General features: G+C 32.0%; 1 protein-coding gene across 3 annotated transcripts in view; it reads right to left on the bottom strand.

The window, feature by feature from the left end:
• Positions 1-414: 414 nt before the first annotated feature.
• Positions 415-20,068, bottom strand: part of LOC114337598 (transcription factor RFX3) — a 245,114-nt gene continuing 225,460 nt past the window's right edge. For all 3 annotated transcript variants that reach the window (XM_050655821.1, XM_050655823.1, XM_050655822.1), the window contains one exon: positions 415-20,027. In XM_050655821.1, the coding sequence (XP_050511778.1) occupies positions 19,911-20,027 (117 nt within the window). In that variant the 3' untranslated portion in view covers positions 415-19,910. The remainder of the gene's footprint in view (positions 20,028-20,068) is intronic.

Here is a 20,068-nt window from a genome sequence, read left to right as displayed (position 1 = left end):
TACTTATAAAATCTATACCCAGCAATCTGTTACTGCCTCGGCTAATGAAAAATATATAGTTGTCTATATCCTGGCTACCCTGTCCCAATTTCTTTTATGTCAAATTTATATTTCATAACGTCGCTTATTAAATGTTTCAGTATTTCTAGGTCCCTTTTATATACAAAGTCGCTGCTTTTACTAGTTCTTCTGTTATTTAATTTTGTTAATTTGTTACTTGCTTTCCTTGCTTCGTGTCCGTTTCCTTGCCATGTTGTTTTCGTCGATTCACAATCTCAACTACCCTATTTTTTTATTTTTCGTTTGCTTTTCTGTTCTCTTTAGATAAGTGGCAAGATCATTCTTTTTTATTTCTATGGATTTGATCTTTCTTTGAAGATGATGGGATTGAGTGATTAAAAATGAAATAAAATGTTAACAACACAAGACTAGTTTATTTGTAACCGTAATTACATAGTATTGAAAATATAAAAATTACTTTTATTTTTCGAGATCTAACACAGTCCATTATGTGCAAAAGAAATTTCAAATTGTCCGTGATGTAAACAAGATCAAAATAAGTATGAAAAGCTCGCTGCTGTCTTTTATCTAAACATCTACAAAAATACACTTATTTCTTTTCCTAAATACATTGCAGAACATCCAACACCGGCATCTGCTGTTCTAATAATTCGATTGCTACTATTTAAATAGTATTTTACCCTGTTATACGTACGACAATGTCGTAAACGTGGAAATGGATTTATTAAATTAGGAATTAATTATGTGCTATAGTACTCTTTCTATTACGAAGTATTACGCCGTGTTAAAGAAGAATTAAAAGAATAAACATATTAACAATATTAAAAAAATCTCTCACATAGTGAAAGGCACGCAAGATCTGTTTTAACATTTGACAAAGTCAAACTTTATGTAAAAATATGAGCCAAGATAACAATACTATTTAATAAGGTTTCTTCTTAACGTGCCCTATCAAGTCCCCTTGACGTTGGCGATTAACATGGCGAAACTGTCTCTGTCTCGAGCTATTCTAAATAGTTGTTTTGCTTTCTTTATTCCTGTCCACTCTCGGATATTCTTCAACCAAGAGGCCTGCTTTCTACCAATTCCTCTGCGTCCTTCGATTTTACCCATCATAATAAGTTGAAGAATATTATACCGGTCTCCCCTTACTACGTGTCCAAAATAGGCCATATTTCTATATTTGATGTTATCAAGCAGCTCGCGGGCAGCATTTGTTCTCTTAAGGACTGCCACATTTGTCATCATAGCCGTCCATGGTATTTTCAGTGTACGTCTGTGCAGCTACATTTCAAAGGCATCCAAACGATTAATGGTGGATATTATTAATGTCCATGCTTCGACACCATACAAGAGGACTGACCAAATGTAACATTTAATCATGCGCTTTCGAAGTTGAAGTTGCAAGTTATCATTACAGAAGAATGACCTCATTTTTAAAAATGTGCTCGATTCTACATTTTATCTCTTTATCTGGATCTAATTTTTCAGTAATATGGCAACCAAGATATTTAAAACTGAGTACTCTTTGAATTACATGACCATCAACATATAACCGAGAATCTTGATGGGCCAAACGGCTAAATACCATGTATTTTGTTTTTGAACAGTTTATGTTTAGGCCAAACTCTCTTCCCACTGTGTCAATGGCATTTAAAAGGTGTTGTAATCCATTCATATCATCACTTAAAATAACCGTATCGTCTGCATATCTGATTGTATTTATTAGAATTCCATTAACTTTCACACCCCATTCCAAATTATGCAGCGCTTCTTTAAATATTCTATCTGAATATAAATTAAATAACAGTGATGACAGTATACAACCCTGTCTGACACCACTTTGTATTTTGCATATTCCTATTGATTTTCCATTTATGTAAGCTGTCGCTGGTTAACGCCAGTATAATTTTTCTTTGATTCGTACATCTTGACTATCAACTCCTTTATCCTTTAATATTTTAATTAATTTGTGATGTTGTACTCGATCAAAGGCCTTTTCATAGTCAATAAATACAGCAAAGACGTCTTTCCTTTGATCTCGGCAGTTCTGCAATGATACATTTAGTGCAAAGAGTGCGTCCAGGGTTCCCAGTCCATTTTTGAAGCCAAATTGTGTTTCATCCTGGTCTTCTTCACATTTATCTCTGATTCTACTGTGGATAATACGTAGAAAGATTTTCAAAGTGTGGCTCATAAGGCTTATCATTCTATAATCGCTACAGTTTTTCGGACGTTGTTTTTTTGGTAGAGTTATGAATTCGGACTTTAACCAATCTTCAGGGCTATCACCAGTCGAATAAACATCATTGAAAAGTTTGACTAGTATTCCAATGTTTTGCTCATTTATGAGCTTTAAAATTTCTGTAGGTATGTTGTCAATACCAACCGCTTTCTTGTTTTTTTGCCAATTTTATAGCATGTAGTATTTCTGATTTTAGTATTTCTGGTCCTTCACCTTCATCTAAAGTTTCCAGTTCTTCGGGTCTATCATCATTATACAGTTCATTTATATAATTATACCAGGTAGTTCGAATTTCGTGTTCGTCTATTATCATTTTTCCCGACGAATCGGTTATAGTATGTGGAGTTTTCTTATGATAAAGACCAGCTACTTCTCTAACTTTTTTAAACATATTAAACGTTAATAAGGTTTATTGACTTTAAAACAATCCTTTTTTTTCATGTGCCTACTTCATATTATGTCTCCTCTAAGAAGGTCGGCAACCATCATGGGAATTCGCACTTTCGATACCGCTGCTCTAAAGACATCAGCAAAAGTGCAGTTAAACCAAACTCTCAAACCAGGAGATGCGTCTTCTTCTACGACTCCTCCTACCCTATATTCTTCCTTGTATTACTAATTGGAACAAGTTGTAACGCTCGCCCGTCATGACATGTTCGAGATATTGCAGTTTTCTAATTTTAATTGTATCTACCTCTTTACTTATACCTCTCTTTCTTAAAACAAACAAGAAGTGTTAATTCAGCTTTTTATAAAGGCTGGATAAGATGGTAATATCTGCACTCGGGGGTTCTTATTTGAGACTGGGCAATCAAAAGTGCATAATTAAAAACCCCTTTACTAAATTTTTAGCTCCCTGGATGGCCTTAGGTGTCCTCTATCGCAAAAATGCGTTTTTTTCAAAAAAAAATATTCATGAGCGATCTTTGCTTTAAAAAATCTGAAAAAATTCATGAACATACATTTTTATTATGCCCATAAATACTCTGATTTTTTTCAGATTTTTTGGATCAAAATAATTAAGCTCGTAAAAATATTTTAATTTTTTAAAATATTTTTTGGTAAATTAACTTGTTAATTTAAAATCCGATATTAAATCGGCAGAGTTTTATGGAAAGCAAATTACATACTACAAAAATATTCTAGTAAGCTAAATATACAACGTTGCAATAATTAGTAGTGTCATTTTAAAATGATAAAATCCGATTAAAATGATAAAATATTGGATATTATCATCACTGTCTTGACCGCAGCTACCGCTGCTCTGAAATTTAAACTAATTTGATTAATTTTCTACTGAATTTAAAACAATCTCTTAAATTTTTTAACCTATGACACTCTCCTTCCTCATCTTATCTTCTCCTGTATTATCAGTTTTAGCATTTCGAATCGCTGTCCCTCATACGTGTCCCAGATATTGTGAGACTATAACTTTCTTATTTTTATTGTGTTTTTATATCGTATTCTTTGCCCATGTTCTCGCAATACTTCCGTAATCGTTTTCTTCTGTGTCCATGCCATTCTAAGCATTCTTCTGTAACACTAAATTTCAAATGACTGTAGCTTATTTATGTCCAGCTTTTAAGTCCATATTGTAGTATCGAAAATAGGACTTTAAGTCCTATAAGGACTTTAGGAGTAAGGAATTTATTGCAGAGAATTGGTTTCATTTTTACAAACGCATTTCTTGCTACACGAATGTATGTTTGTTTATATATTTGTTTTCTTAGTTATTATATATTTAGTCTTTTTATCATTTTTAGTCCATATTTTTCACAGAAACTGTTTGTTTTGTTTAGTAGTAGTTGGAGTTATTCAAAAGAGCATACCACATTCGCGGTGTCATCTGCATATCTTATGTTGTTAATAATTATTTCGTTAATCATTATTCCTTCACTTTCAGATAGTAATGCTTCTTCAGAAATTGGTTCACTATACATTGAATAGTAATGGAGACATAATACAACACTGCCTAACTCCTCACCTGATTTCAATTTCTGGACGGGGTTTTGGGATTTGACTTTGATTTCAGTAAAGGTTTTGTTATTATTCGTAATATGTATATGTTTACGGTCTGTAGAATTTGGACTAATTTTTGATGTCCTAGTTTGTTAAATGCTTTTTCAAAATCAACGTAACAAACACATCCATGCATCTTTGAGCTATCACATTAAAAGCAAATAACGCCTCTCTGGTTCCTATTCCGCTTCTGAACCCAAACTGACTATCATCTATTCCTACTTCCAGATTTTTATTTATACGACCATGTATTATTTTCAAGAATAATTTGAGAACATGACTTATTATCAATGATATTATTCTGTATTCACTGTGGTCTATAGCGTTTGCATTTTTAGGGGTAGCACAAAAAAGGTGGAGAGTAGGCATTGTTTCGGTATGTGCCCTTCTTTTGTACACTCTGTTAACAAATCTACTACAATGTCTAAGGTTTCATGATTTATGCATTTTAAGCTTTTTACTGGGATTTGGTCTAGACCTACTGCTTTCTAACTTCCTGTTTTAATACCTTTAAAACAATACCATTTTCATATTACATATATAAAATTAGGTCTATAAATAAATTATTCTAAAGAAATCTTTATACGTTCCATGATTTAAATAGTAGCAACCGAACCATCAAAACCATCCTCTAGTGCGTTTTGGCTACCAAATTCGGAAATTTACCGATAAGTTAGCGAGTCACACGCATTTTAAAGTCCGGATTGGCTTTCAAAAAGCTTCTAACGGGCGACAATTGCCCTGACTAGCAACTTTAATTTTTACAACAAACCGACAAGTTTTGTTAGTTCCCTGCATTCCAAAATGGGACCAACGATTTAAGAAAATTCGAAGCCAATGCGGTCCAGTAATTGAAGCACATGCAATCAGTAAATACTTATTTGTGAAATATGGCGACTATACAAAATTGTCAACAGCACATTTAATTTTTGTAAATACAAAATTTATATTTTTCTATTCACAAACTTATAGCTATATTCGTATCTTTGTGAGGCAACTTTTGTGTTTAAGACCACTAATCACATTACAACTGATAGATTTTTGATAATAGATACTATTTAAAACGCCACGTTATTGTGGTGCCACATTTTCGTTTATAGAAAGTTATCTTTATTCCAAAAAAATAATAATTCTAAGGTGATAAGTAGTAACAGTAAAGTCAATTTTTGTTGGTTCTGAGTATTGTTCATCATCTGATCTGTTATTGACTTCTCTACATTTTCATAAGAGTACAAGTCAATTCATGTCATACTTTTTTGTACAACACACATTAATTCTAAGAAATAAAAGTCCAAAATCTGTTTATATGATAAGTTTAAAGAGTATACGCATGGTTTCTGAAAACACTATTTTTTGACTTCTACTACTGTCACCTTAGAATTCATGCAACGTAATTATTTCCTGTATCCTTTCAAACTAGTTGTTTTTAATTTCTATTTACACCTTCGAGCATATTATAGTAATTAGAGGCAGCCTTCATGCTTTGAGCGCGAGAAAAGTATCGCAAGAGAGAGCAAATAAACTACACGCTATCTCTCTCGCGCCTTGATCTGATGGAACGATCTCAAACCCCTTTACTTTCCCGTACAAAAGCTGAACCGCTGGGTACGAGAGATAGTTTTAGTCTAGTTTTATTCGCTTTCTCTGTCGGTACACATCTCGCGCTCAGAGCATTAAAAGTGATTCTAATTGCCTCGAGAGCAAAAATATATAGAGGCAGGATCCTGCTCCCTCTAGTTAGTACATGCTCATGTAGGGAGAAACAAAGTGAAAGTGAAAGAAATGGGTACAGTCGCATTATTATTATTAAAAAGTGGAATCATATGAAAATTGTAACTAATAAAATGTTAGTTTTTCTGTAATAAAGTAATTATTTATATGTTATACTACCAACAAAATGTGTATATTACTTTTTGCGTAAAACAAATCGTGATACATTTAGTTTTAAAAAGTTTCGATGAATATCTTTTGAATTTCATAAATGGTCTATTTCTAATGAAAGTGTTCCAAATTGTCTAAATGATCAACGTTACTCAATATCTTAAGTTAAACATTTTAAGATATTTTGAAAATTAACTAATCCAGGGTACTGTATTTGACTGCAAAAAACATTGGATATTTAGATGTGCCCTGATGTCCGAAAACGGTATTAAGATACTGTATGATATACAGTATATCATGGCAATATGATACTGATCGTAAAAGATCTACAGTGTCTATGGAATAATATTCTTAAGTTAGATGTAATAATCGATATATGCTGTGTCTGAATTGTAGTAGTTTTAACACGGTTAAACGTGAGTACGATGCGTGTTGTGACATTTAGAGTGCATCTTTGTATGTTGTACCATGTCTGTCTTATCAGCATAAGCATTATAGCATAATTGAGAATATAAAGGCGAATGTGAAGGCATTTTATTTGAATTAAAGTCTAGATATAAATATTAAGTGCACATTTTTTTATATAAGACCACTGTTAGCTCTCATTGATTTCTTTCCCCTACGATTAATTTATTAGGTATTTATAAGGTAAATAAGTTTTAACATATCTTGTTTTTTTTTTTGAAAACATACTTAACTCAGAACATCTACAACTACGTAAGGATTGATTTTTGGCTCAACAAGTCTTAATTTGCATAACTAATGCTTAATGTCTGACTATAAGTGCAGTGATAATACTTTTTGTACTACCATGTTATCGCATCTATTATACCGTTGATTGAATACCCCAATTATACCTACCCGATTATTTATTATACCCGATTATACCTACTTTATTTCTACACTAAAGTGATGTTTTATTAAGCTCCTGTGTTTTTACATTGTGTGATGTGTGTTTCTTTCAAACTAGTATTGAAATTACGTTTGTATTTTAATTCCATTATATTTATAACAAATGAAAAAAAGTTATGACTTTGTTTTATCGCCTTGTTAATTTGAAAATAGGCTTGACGTCATGCTTGGCAAACATTTTAGCAGTTTGATCGGTAACGTTTGTATCATACAGTAAGAAAACAACCTTTTGGTTCTATGTGTTAATTGATATTGGGGTTAATTATTTCCGGATACTTAAATACACTCTGGACCAAAATTATGCCCACCTTAAAAATGTGTAATTTTTGATGTCTCGAATTTTAAGTCATTGTTTAATATGTTATAGCCTTATTCTTTAACAATATCGCTGTAATAATATTGTTGCTAAACTGGCAAATTTTCATTGTATACCGGGTGTACAAATCAAACTGTGTTTTTTTCTCAAAGTTTGCATCATCCTGTGGAATATTCTAGCCTTTGTAAAATACTAAAATTAAAACCAAACTACAGCCTCATGTTTTCTCAACATTCTGTTTTTTATTCATTCGCTTATGTTGGACCATCAAAAAGTTAGGTACTTTAACAACTAGCCATGTTTTTCATCAATACAGGGTATTTTTAAAAAAGTATGGCAAACTTCAAGGGGTAATTCTGCATGAAAAAATAATGAAAGTTTGCTTTATAAACGTATGTACGCAAATGCTTCGTTTCCGAGATACGGCATGCTGATTTTTTTCTTACAAACTGACGATTTATTTTATGGCTTTAAAACAGGTTGAGATATGCAAATGAAATTTGGTGGGTTTTAAGATGTAATTATTGCACATTTTTTGACATACAATTAAGAATTTAATATTCACCATTGGCGCGCATACGGATAATATGACGGCTGATATTACCCGTATGACTGTAGCTTGATTTTTCTTGAAAAATACCCGTTCTGTAACATCACTTTTTTTTAGGGAGGTTGCAATTCTTGCTCCAAATATTCAGATTCACATTCTGGTAGCAATCTATTAACTTTGCAACATCCGAGCTTAACAGACTCTCCACAACTAGTACACCATTAATGAGACTTGTTTGTACCAGTAGCCACCAAGTAGCACTAGTGAAATTACATGTAAACTCTCCTTTTTTTATGTTCAAAATCTGTCATGAGTTATATTCTAGTATTCATAGTGTCTTACTATAGATTTTTCTACGGGATTTCATTTCTGCTGTTTCTAGCATTCTTTTTGTTCTCTCTGTGTCAGGTCATGTTTCTTTTATTATTAGTATGATGACTATTTTGTAAATTCTGCTTTTTACATTTTTCTCAATATTTTTATTTGTCCATATTGTTTCATCAGGCAACTTGCAGCTCTGTTTTCTTTATTCACTTAATCTTCCACTTCTGCTTAGAGCTTTTCGTAGCTAGATAGTGTGATGCCTAGGTATCTAAACTCCATCATTTGTTCTATTATCTGACCCTCCACCAATAACAAATATGGCCAAATATTAAATTGTTTTTCTTTCCTTTCTGTTAATTTAAATTGCTTTGGGCTCTCTATTTTGTGTTAGTACTATAAAGTAGGAAAGTTTTTCTACCAATATTTAATAAAGTTAAACATTTATTTTATTTTTATGATATATTTGGAATGTGATTAGTGTCTTCTATTTGAAAGAAATTACTTTTTTTAACAAAATGAACGGTTATATATATAATATTCAAAAATACCTACTTACTTGTACTGATTAAGAGGAATATTATGTACCCTGCGTATTCTGTTTTTATGAATTTTTAATTTTTATTTATAATGGATGGATTACACTCTTGAGCAATGAACTTATCTACAGTCTGAGAATATATTTAAAACCATTTAATATTTAAGAAACATATGCAAGGAGTAATTTTATCAATTCCTTAAAAAAAATATGTCACCTAACTTTGTACACAATATTTATAAATTTATGGATAAATTTTTTTCATGCATTCGAACGTTTTTTCTTTAATGCACCTGAAATTTAAACAGTCAAATACAAAGATTTAATAATAGCTTTCTACCGCTAGCGCGGCTCTAGGACTACGGCATACATAGTCCAAGAGGCAGCGCTGAAAAATCTCTTTGAATTTACTAAAGCAAGATTTTTCACAGTTAATTACTGTGATCGTGTAGAGAAACATACTGTGGTCGGTCAAGCGTAACGTAGAACAGGGGTTACTGAGAGGGTATCAAAGTTGCTTTCCTACGAAGGTAATTAAATCCATTTACTAAGGCTAAAAATCAGTACACACATTCTAAATTGAATATAAATAAAAGTTATTATAGTCGGTCAGCTGTATGACGGGACAGAGCCGGTCGGTCGGCCCCAGTGAATACTGCTTTATTTACAGAATTAGAAAAAAATGTGAAATACAAAAGTTATTCGATTTTTAAATTATGATTTTTTGACATATATATCGTACTAGTGACGTCATCCATTTGGGCGTGATGACGTAATCGACTATTTTTTAAATGGGAATAGGGGTCGAGTGCTAGCTCATTTGAAAGGTTATTAAATTCCCTATTTAGTAATATAAACATTAACATAATTAAGTATACAGGGTGTCCAAAAATTTTTTTTTAAATTAAATTAATTTTTTAATTAATAATTCAAAAAATGTTTTTGAACACCCTGTATAAAAAATGGTCTTAATGTTTATAGTACTGCATAGAGAATTGAATAACCTTTCAAATAAGCTAGCACACGACCACTATTTCATTTTAAAAAAATAGTTTATTACGTCATCACGCCCAGATGGATGACGTCACTAGTACGATATATATGTTAAAAAATCATAATTAAAAAATTGAATAACTTTTGTATTTTACATTTTTTTCTAATTCTGTAAATAAAGCAGTTTACAAGGGGGTCAAAATATAGTGAATAACCCTGTACATTTATTGGGGCCGACCGACCGGCTCTGTCCTGTCATACAGCTGACCGACTATATTAACTTTTATTTATATTCAATTTAGAATGTGTGTACTGATTTTTAGCCTTAGTAAATGGATTTAATTACCTTCGTAGGAAAGCAACTTTGATACCCTCTCAGTAACCCCTGTTCTACGTTTCGCTTGAACGACTGCAGTATGTTTCTCTACACAATCACAGTAATCAACTGTGAAAAATTTAGCTTTAGTAAATTCAAAGAGATTTTTCAGCGCTGCCTCTCCGTCTAACAAGGAAGGTAACAGAGCCAGTGCTACGCTTCAACTGCCTAGGTTACCCAAGGTACTCATTTTATTCAGGCGACCTGGGGACTGTAGATATTTAAAAATATCTAGATGTTCTCGCCTGTGCGCGGCGCTGGGTTTCGATTCCCGGTCTTCGGTGTGGAAGTCAGACACTCTACCGCCTGAGCTAATCGGCAAAAATATAATGATTTTAGAAAAAAATACAAGCTTATAGCAGTAAAAGTCGTTTACGAGAAGTTTATATTATCAGATTTGGTTTTAAATATCTTCTCAAAGCATTTGTTATGCCCATATACATAAAATCCATATAGTTCTATACATATAGTATATCTATATAGTATAAATACAATACAAAAATATCCAAACAAAACCAGCGAAAAATAGAAATTCGCAAGCTAAAATAACTCTGCTAATCGTGAAAACAAAAATTTGTATGAAACATAAACAATATAATTCGAAGTAAATCAACAAATAAAATCAGTCGATTAATTTAATATGAAAATAAATATAAATAAATACATAAATATTAATAACACTGCATGAAGTTGATGAAGACATTTTATAAATACTGTCAATGTTATGTACTTGATTTCTAATGATACTATGTACTAAACTAAACTATATAAAAATTAATGATAAAGATTATCTTATAACATACTTTTCTCCACAGATGTTATGAAAATTTGGTAATTTTCAAAAAAGATATTATTTTATAATTAGTAGTTTCACGATTCGAGAAAATATAAATTGTAATACAAAGAATTAATTGAATAAAGTGACCACACAATAAATAAGTAAAAAGAAAAATATTTCATGCAATTCAGTAAATTTCAGATAAAACCTGAATATACGACGGAATAGAGGAATGTTTAAAAAAGTTTATCGAAAGCAATACATCTTTTAACTTGATAATGATTATATAGGGTGATTCTTTGGGGGTTACAAGAGATGCAATTGAAAAGAAAGAATACTGCACTGCAGCCTTCTTGGATGTCTCACAAGCATTTGATAAGGTATGACATGATGGGTTGTAAATAAAGTGCTAGTCAAAATTCCCCTCCTCCCTCGTATCTGTTGAACGGTTAAACTTATAATAGTAAAATTTGGAGGAAGGAATTAAACGAACTAGGTTTCTCAAATAGTCATAACAGGTGACGCAATAGTGACAGATGGCGTTACAGAGCCACTTTGACCAATAATTTTAAATGGGACCTTATGGCAAGTGATATCTCGTTTGAAAGGTATTGAAAATACCCATTCAATATTCAATCATACTATTTTTTTTTGGGTTTTAGTTTATGTTGATGAATAAATTAAATAAATATAAAATTGTAGTTTCGTATTTAATTAATAAATATTCAAACGTCCGCTATATGGTTACTTGTCAAAACAGTTGACGTTTTTCTCTAGTTATTTTTATGTCAACGTCAACTTTTTTGACAAGTAACCATAGGCGGACGTTTGAATATTTATTAATTAAATGTGAAACTACAATTTTATATTTAATTTATTTATCAAAATCAACTAAAACCCAAACAAAATTAATATGATTGAATAGAATTTTCAATACCTTTCAAACGAGATATCCCTTGTCACAAGGTCCCATTTAAAATTATCGGTCAAAGTGACTCTGTAACGTCATCTGTCACTATTACGTCACTTGTTATGGCTATTTGAGAAGCCTACGTCCGTTGATTTCCTCCCTCCAAATGTCACTATTTTAAATACCTATAACCGTTCAAAAGATACGAGAGGGAGAGAACTTTTGACTATTATAACACTATATATTGGATTAATAGTACTTAGCTCTAAATATATTAGATTAATTGAACAATTGTGCTAATTAGAATTTCCAAAAAATCACCCCGCATATTTAACATAATTTGTCCAAATATCTGTTGATTCTTCCGTTCAAATTATCTAATATAAATATATGTAATTTCGGTTTTGCTACACCAACTTCATACAGAAATCCAAATAATAAAATTGCTGGTGCCAAAACATAATATGCACAAAATTATATACATATATTATTTGTCACACCAATGTTTTGACGGCACTTAAATATGCAGTTATATTAATATAACTGAGATTGCACAATTATAATAACACCTAAACTTTCTTACACTTGCTACAGTTTTGCTACAATAGGTTATACCTTTCAACCAAGATAACTTTTATGCAAACTTATGGATATGAACTATTTACATGTGTCAATAATACAATAACTATTTAGCAGAACACAACTTATCGAAATATTTACAACAACTTCTTCTTCTTCTTAAGGTGCCTATCCGTTCCGGATGTTGGCGACCAGCATGGCTATCCTAACTTTGCTTGCTGCTATTCTGAATAGTCCGGTTGTCGATGTATTAAACCACTTTCTCAGGTTTTGAAGCCAAGATATTCTTCTTCTCCCTGGTCCTCTCTTTCCAAATACCTTGCCTTGAAGAATGAGTTGCAACAAGCCATATCTCTGTTCATTCCTCATAACATGGCCAAGATATTCTAGTTTGCGCTCTTTGATTATGTTAATAATCTCGCATTCCTTGCCTATTCTACGTAGAACCTCAATATTAGTCACACGATCCACCCACGAAATTCTCAAAATGCGCCTGTAACACCACATCTCAAATGCCTCGAGTTTTCTCAAATAAGCCTCGGAAAGTGTCCAGGCCTCTACTCCGTATAATAACGTAGAAAATACATAGCATCTGATGATAGAGATTTTGGTAGCAAGAGGTAAATCGTGGCTTCTGAAAAGAGACTTCATCATTATGAACGCTGATCTCGCTTTTCCTATGCGTTGTTTTATTTCACTTGAGTGGTCCCACTGGCTGTTTATGTTGGTACCAAGGTATGCGTAGCTGTCGACCCTGTCAATTAGTTGTTGGTTAACCAAAAGCTGTGTATTTAATATTTCGCGCTTACTGACTACCATATACTTTGTTTTTTTCGTATTGAGATCAAGTCCGTATTCTCTACTTATATCTGATATGCGCGACATTATTCTTTGCAAACCATCTAGACTGTCTGCAAAAACTACAGCGTCGTCGGCATATCTAATGTTGTTCAGACGCACTCCGTTGACTAATACGCCTTCCTGTAGTTCTCCCAGCGCTTGCTCGAAGATACATTCAGAGTATATATTAAACAGCACCGGGGACAGGACAACAACTTACAGCAACTTAATTAGCAATTTTTAATGTTGATTGAAACTTCTTCTAGTCTTTCACATCGAGGTCTTAGGCTCATTTCGCACCAAGCGAATCCAGTCCAGTCACGTCCAATCCAGTCAGACGCTCGAAGATTCGTCCAGGACCTCGATTTTTGACCCTTCGCTTCGTTATCGATCAATCGCTATCTGTATCTGTAGAGTGTACGGGTCAAAAATCGAGGTCCAGCTTCGTTAACACGAAAGTAAAGCAAATGCGTCTGTTTGGTTTCACACTAAGGCCTATTTCACACTTTACGACTTCGGTCGTCACGACAAACGGTAGTAACGACAGTTAGTCGTACATTCCATTAGTCCAATACAGCAATGTACGGAGCCTTTCACACAGGACGACCACGACTAACTGTCGTGCCGTTGCTCCTCGCCTGTCGTCCAATGTCACTGCAATGGACGACGGTCGTGTCGTGCCGTGCTATCAGTGAACCACAGGCATAAGTTAGTGCTTCCATACTTAACGACAGTTAGTCGTGTAGTACCAGTGAATCCAGTGGCACGTACATAATGGCAGGCAATATAGATGGAGAATTTTTAATTGCACTGGTACAAAGTAGACCAGTGTTGTGGGACAAAACTTTGGATGTGTATAAAGACAGAAATGCGACAAGGAATGCATGCGTGTGAAGTTTTAGTGCAGGTTAACCCTGATGTTTTAAACTTAGAGGACCAGGAGAAAACTAAGTTTGTTAAGTTGTACTTACTTTATTTTACATTTAAAGTATACTTGTAGATTACAAATCTGAATTTTTTAGCCCATTAATTTCCAACGGTATGTAAACGCAACATTTTTAATTGTATTATTTTTAATGTATCACTACTTGAATAAAATTTTTATTGTTACATTTTATTTAAAACAAAACATAAAGTACAAATTAAATAAAATATTTTGAAATAATTATGGCATGTAATGTAATACGCATAAAGATAAAGACAACAAGAAGAAGAACTATTTTGATAACGATTTCCGAAGTGGAAATCGAAACGTCAAATAAACTTAATCATAAAATAAAATTGTGGCTTATTCCAAACTAAAATAGTAAATTGCATAAGAGACCACAAGAAAATAGCTTCAGAACAATTATTATTTTAAATTTAAATTATATTATTATTTTTAATTTTATGTTATTTAATTACAAAAGATTATAATTAGGATTTTTAGTAAAAATGCTTATTTTAAAGATATGTTGCTTATCTTTGTTTATTTTACTTCTTATGATAAACTATAGTGAAATTTCATGTTACTTCCTGTCTTAAGCAAAATTCTATGAAGTATACAGAGCTATAATAAAACTCTAATAAATTCAATAAATCATAAGAAATTTAATCCCTTAGGCCTATTAGATAAGCGGGAAAACTCATCGTTATACCTGCCATGTAATAAACTAATATTTGTCTGCAGAAAGCCCAAATTTATTATATTATTGTAAAATAGTACCGGCACATTTGTCTAAATTTAAATACGCACCAATCACATCTGCAGATGTTCAAAGAACTTTTTCTACGTATAAATAATATGTTATGTATAAATAATAAATTTTTGCCCGATTTATTCTACGCCCTGTGCTCTCTACGACAATAAGATGAATACTGTCGTCAAGTGTGAAAGTCCGATGAGCACGACAAACGGTCGTACGACCGTTTGTCGTGACGACCAAAGCCGTAAAGTATGAAAAAGGCCTAACCCAATCACAACCGGTCGAGTCGAGTCAAAACTCTTCATGATTCGAGAGGTCGAATTTTTACATCAGTATTTTTTATTAAAATGGATATTTAAAATTTATAGCATTTTTTAATTAAACATAAATCTATGATCATTCGAAAATAGTTGTAAAACATTTTAGGTTCATCTATTAGTAAATCAGGAAACATTATGACTGATGACTGGTTTCACCAACGACAAATAGTATTTTATTTAACGATTAAAGTTATTCTACCAATAAACTGACATTTCTCCATTTTACTAACGTTAAATAAGACTTATTTTATTTATTTATCAAATAAATATTTACTCTTCGGATAAATTGGCAAGTTAATCTCGCTGTAAATATCTATAAGAAAGTAAATCAGTCAGTTTAACTTTAAATTATCAAAATTATATTTAAGCAAAATAAAAATATATAAACGTCTAATAAATTTTATTCGACGAATCTATTCATTGATTTATTTGTTGTTGGTGAAACCGGACCTAAATCAACTAAAAACAGATCTTCTTGTGCTATGGGATGAAACTAAAATAGTTTTCCGCGTTGCCTCATTCTTCTTCTTCGAAGGCGACGTAATGTTACTATTTGAACAACTACAACCATTTTAACCACATGTGTATCTACACTGATGATTCCACAAGACGCATTCAGTGTGAAAGTTAATGACTGACTGACTGCATTTGACTCGACAGGACTGGACTCGATTGGACTCGCTTGGTGCGAAATGAGCCTTAGTTTTTCCGTAGATTATGTTGCCAGTATAATTCTTATAATCACATTGAGTCAATAATATCGTCGCTGATTTGCAAAAAGGTGCCAAGTGATATTTTATTCAAAAGAGGGGTTATGTGCAAAAATGATAGTACGAAGGTTCTACCTATTCTGTAAAAAGGGGTCTAGTGTATTACTTATTGTTGTTGAGATGGTCTCAAAATTTTCTGGTGCCAAGTAACATTTTTTTTTAAACTGGTTGTGTAAAAAAAGAGCTAAGTTCCACTTAGTAAAAATATAAAAATGTTACTTGGCCCCTTTTTGCAAATCAGCGACGATATGTTTCTAATCGCGTATATGCTGTATACATGTATAGTCGATCCACAGAGCTTGCGAGATATTTTGACAGTCATTGTCGGAAATATACAACAAACATACTTCTTTAATTGAAAAAAGGAGAATAATCACGAATAATGAAACAAATAGAAAAAATAAAAAATAAACATTTAAACTGTTTTGTTCCTTTAAGTGATGCAGTTGTCAAACTCGTATTTAGAAATCAGTAATCTTATCACACCTATTCAAAGTGGATACCACACTTAAAAATGTTATTTTACTAAAATTTAAAATTCATGTGAACTTTATTGAAAAATAGATCCATATTGATATTAAGAAAGCTTTTGAAACTACTCGAACCTAAATATCATGAGAACTGTGAAAACTTGGGAATATAGATGACAGCTTCTTGGTCTTCAGCAAAAACTTCTTAGAAAATAGATCCGTAAAGGTAAAATCCAATGATATACCATACCAACAATGCAATGATTGAAAATCGGAATTCTACAAGGACCAGTGTTAAGCCCATTTTTATTTCCAATGGCAATAAACTTGTAATGCAATGCAACCTTATAATGGTGTATATCAAAAACAAAACGTAAAAGCAGGAACTCGAAACACACTGAAAACATGATCATTAGAAACTGGTGTAAATTTGCTATCAGAGAAACTAGGATTATTATATTTAACAAAAGAAGGGGTCACCATAATTTAAACCTATATTTTAACTGCGATCTTCTGACATCAATACAAGAAATTAAATTATTAGTTGTGTAAACGACGCAATAATCTCTATTGTTGGTATCGCTCTCAGATCAGAATCCTGTAATTAAATAGTTTGTCAACCAAACCTGACAAAAATCTATAATCAAACAGACTCCAAACTAAAAACCATTAAGCCAGACGTTACTTCAAAACAACCCCCAATTCAATTCTAACGTCAAGATCAAGTACTTCTCAGCATAACGCCTTAATCATACTAAACTTACTCATGGCTACGTTATTGCTAAGATTTTCAACCAATTTGCCAAAACTATGAAGCAGCACTGTCAGTGAAACATATAGTACAAGACTGTCCAGCGTAACAACAGCTATATCAGAAGAATTATAAGAATCTATAAAGAACTATAAAATAGGTACGAAATGTATAAAAAAGTAAAAGAAGTGACTGGTATTTTCAATAAGAGATAAATTGAAATACTACACGACAACATGGTAAAATAATACTTGAAGTAGAAGACAAAGTGAAATCTATTCGACGACGATAAGACCCAAGATCTGATGACTTGTTGAGTCATTTATTGAAAAATTTTCTAAACGTAATACACACAGTTTGGTTTCTGAAACGGGTTTGGAACGAGGGAGGTATGTTTGGAATTAAAGAACTTACTTAAAGATGTGATATATCTGTAGAACGGGTACGGCTGTTTTATTGACTTGAAAAAGGAATTTGATCGTATTAAGCACTCTATAGTTATCGAAGCTCTAAACGATATTTGCGGTCGAATCAAACAGTATCAGTTTCAGTACTATGCAGCAGAGACCTAAAATTGACATTGCAGATTCGTCTACTTCTTTGTTATGTGTTCTCAGCCTTATTTTATGTTGTGGAGTCTTGGACTTAAAATAAAAGTGATCTAAAACTCCTTGAGACTTTCCAAATGTAGTGCTATAGAAGAATTTTAAAAGTTCATAGGTGGAGAAGATTCGAAACTCCAAAATACTAAAACGTCTCATCAAGATCATCGAAATTATAAAAACCACCAATAAAAAAAAGATGGGAGTACTTCAGATATGTAGTGAGATGCCTTAAATATAGGTAGCTACGCTACAAAATAGTGTGCAAGTAAAAATATCAGGCAAGCCCAGGACGAAGAAAGCCTTCATGGTTGAAGAAGTTGTGAGATTAGCATGGTATTGAAACAACATGCTATTTAGGGTGGCAGTGAAGATTAAACTATCTATAATGATAACAAACGTTTTGAAAAGATATGGTAGATGAAGAAAACATCAGAAACACAATTCTAAAGATGCCGTGGTAGCCGAATCTAGTGAAGTATTATTAATATTAGAAGTGAATCTAGCTGAATTAATATGTACACCTGGTTCCAAAAAAAACTGATACGACTCTTGACGCGTATTTTGTAGAAAATTGAGCAGTGTATTTTGAAGGATAAATACTTAATATTTACATACTGTCAATGTCGCTGCCAAATCTTAAAATTTGTCAGATAGCTTATTATGTTCCACGGTTATTAGACTTTATTATTAATCTTTATTATTAATATTTTCTCCGCAACTGAGGGTATCTTATCAACTGTATTGTTTTTAAACAATAGATGATAAAATAAAAATATTGACAGTTCAAAAATGTGAACATTATTGCATTGTGTGTGGCCTAAATTTGGGCTGAAAACTAAAATGTATTACATTTTTACAAAATTTTGGAATATGTTTAATTACGTAGACCAATTTTAACAGTTGTTTTTGTTTTCAATACAGATTTGAATCATCTACAAATAGTTTCTAATGTCTTTTGATGTCAAATAATTAAGGAAGCTGGAACAGTTTAGAATTTTACATTGAGTTAATGCAAAATTGTGACGCATGTCAAAATTCTCAATGTATTTTAATTGTATTCATTTTTTTTCGAATCCTGAGAAAGCTAATAAATATTTTTGAAAAATTTAAACTCAGAATGAAAGACTACATTATTACCGAGGGCTGAAAGTCCTTGAAAACTTCTATAATATTTTAATAAGTTACAGGGCTGAAAATAAAAAAAGTGTGATATTTAATTTCAAATATTTCATTCAATAGAAACTGCTTGTTTATTCTAAGGGGCTTTCCGCTCTCGGTAATAATGTAATCTTTCATCCTGCGTTTAAATTTTTCTAAAATACTTATTAGTTTTTTCATGAATCAGTTGTTTGTTGTTTGTTTATTTTATTATTTGTCTGTCATAATAAATATAATGTCAGATCAATCAAATACACTGCTCAACATGATGAAATCTTACTAAGAGTCGTATCAGTTTTTTTAGGAACCGGCTGTAACTACATATTTCATTTCATCACAACGCTGATAACCTGCAGATATTGATGCGACAGAAAAATCCACTCAAAGAGTATGGAAACGGTTTCTTAAAAGAATAGTTTTATAACTAAAGCGAATAGATCAGCCAATTTATAAGAACTATTATGAAACCAACAGAAACAGATATAGTGACATATATTATTCTGTCCGTGATGTGTGGTATTAAATCATAAGGATAATAGATTCGCAAAAATAGTGTTTCTTATTTTTATTATATAGTGCGCTGTATCATTTTCAAATTAATAATTTTAGTGATCTTTATAAAATATCTAAACATCTATAAATTTGCAAAAAGCTAATATTAGTTGAAAAGTAGCATCAGTATAACCATAAATGACCAGAACCGAACGAAATAGATAGAGGTGGTCCCAACAAACCTGAAAATAAAACTAAAACAAAAATGTCCGTTTGTAACTATTACAAAACAATGAATAAATAATTTTTTGGTGAAAAAACCTATTCTAATAGTGTAATCAATGAAATGGGTAAACAACAATTTTGGTTTTGCTTTTAAGCTAGCTAATTTTAGGACGTTTTGATAGGGGCTCTGTTGGACTGACGCATGTCAGTTTTGTTGCAGAAAATCCATCGTTGCCGTAGACGCTCAGGCTGTTTTCCATTATATCTTGCTTCTAAAAGTAAAATAGAGAAATTTTGTTATTACATGATATGA

Source organism: Diabrotica virgifera, chromosome 7 (genome assembly GCF_917563875.1).
Source record: "Diabrotica virgifera virgifera chromosome 7, PGI_DIABVI_V3a".
NCBI lineage: Eukaryota > Metazoa > Arthropoda > Insecta > Coleoptera > Chrysomelidae > Diabrotica > Diabrotica virgifera.
Note: the sequence above shows the minus strand (reverse complement) of the source record. Positions and strands in the feature narration are given on the sequence as shown.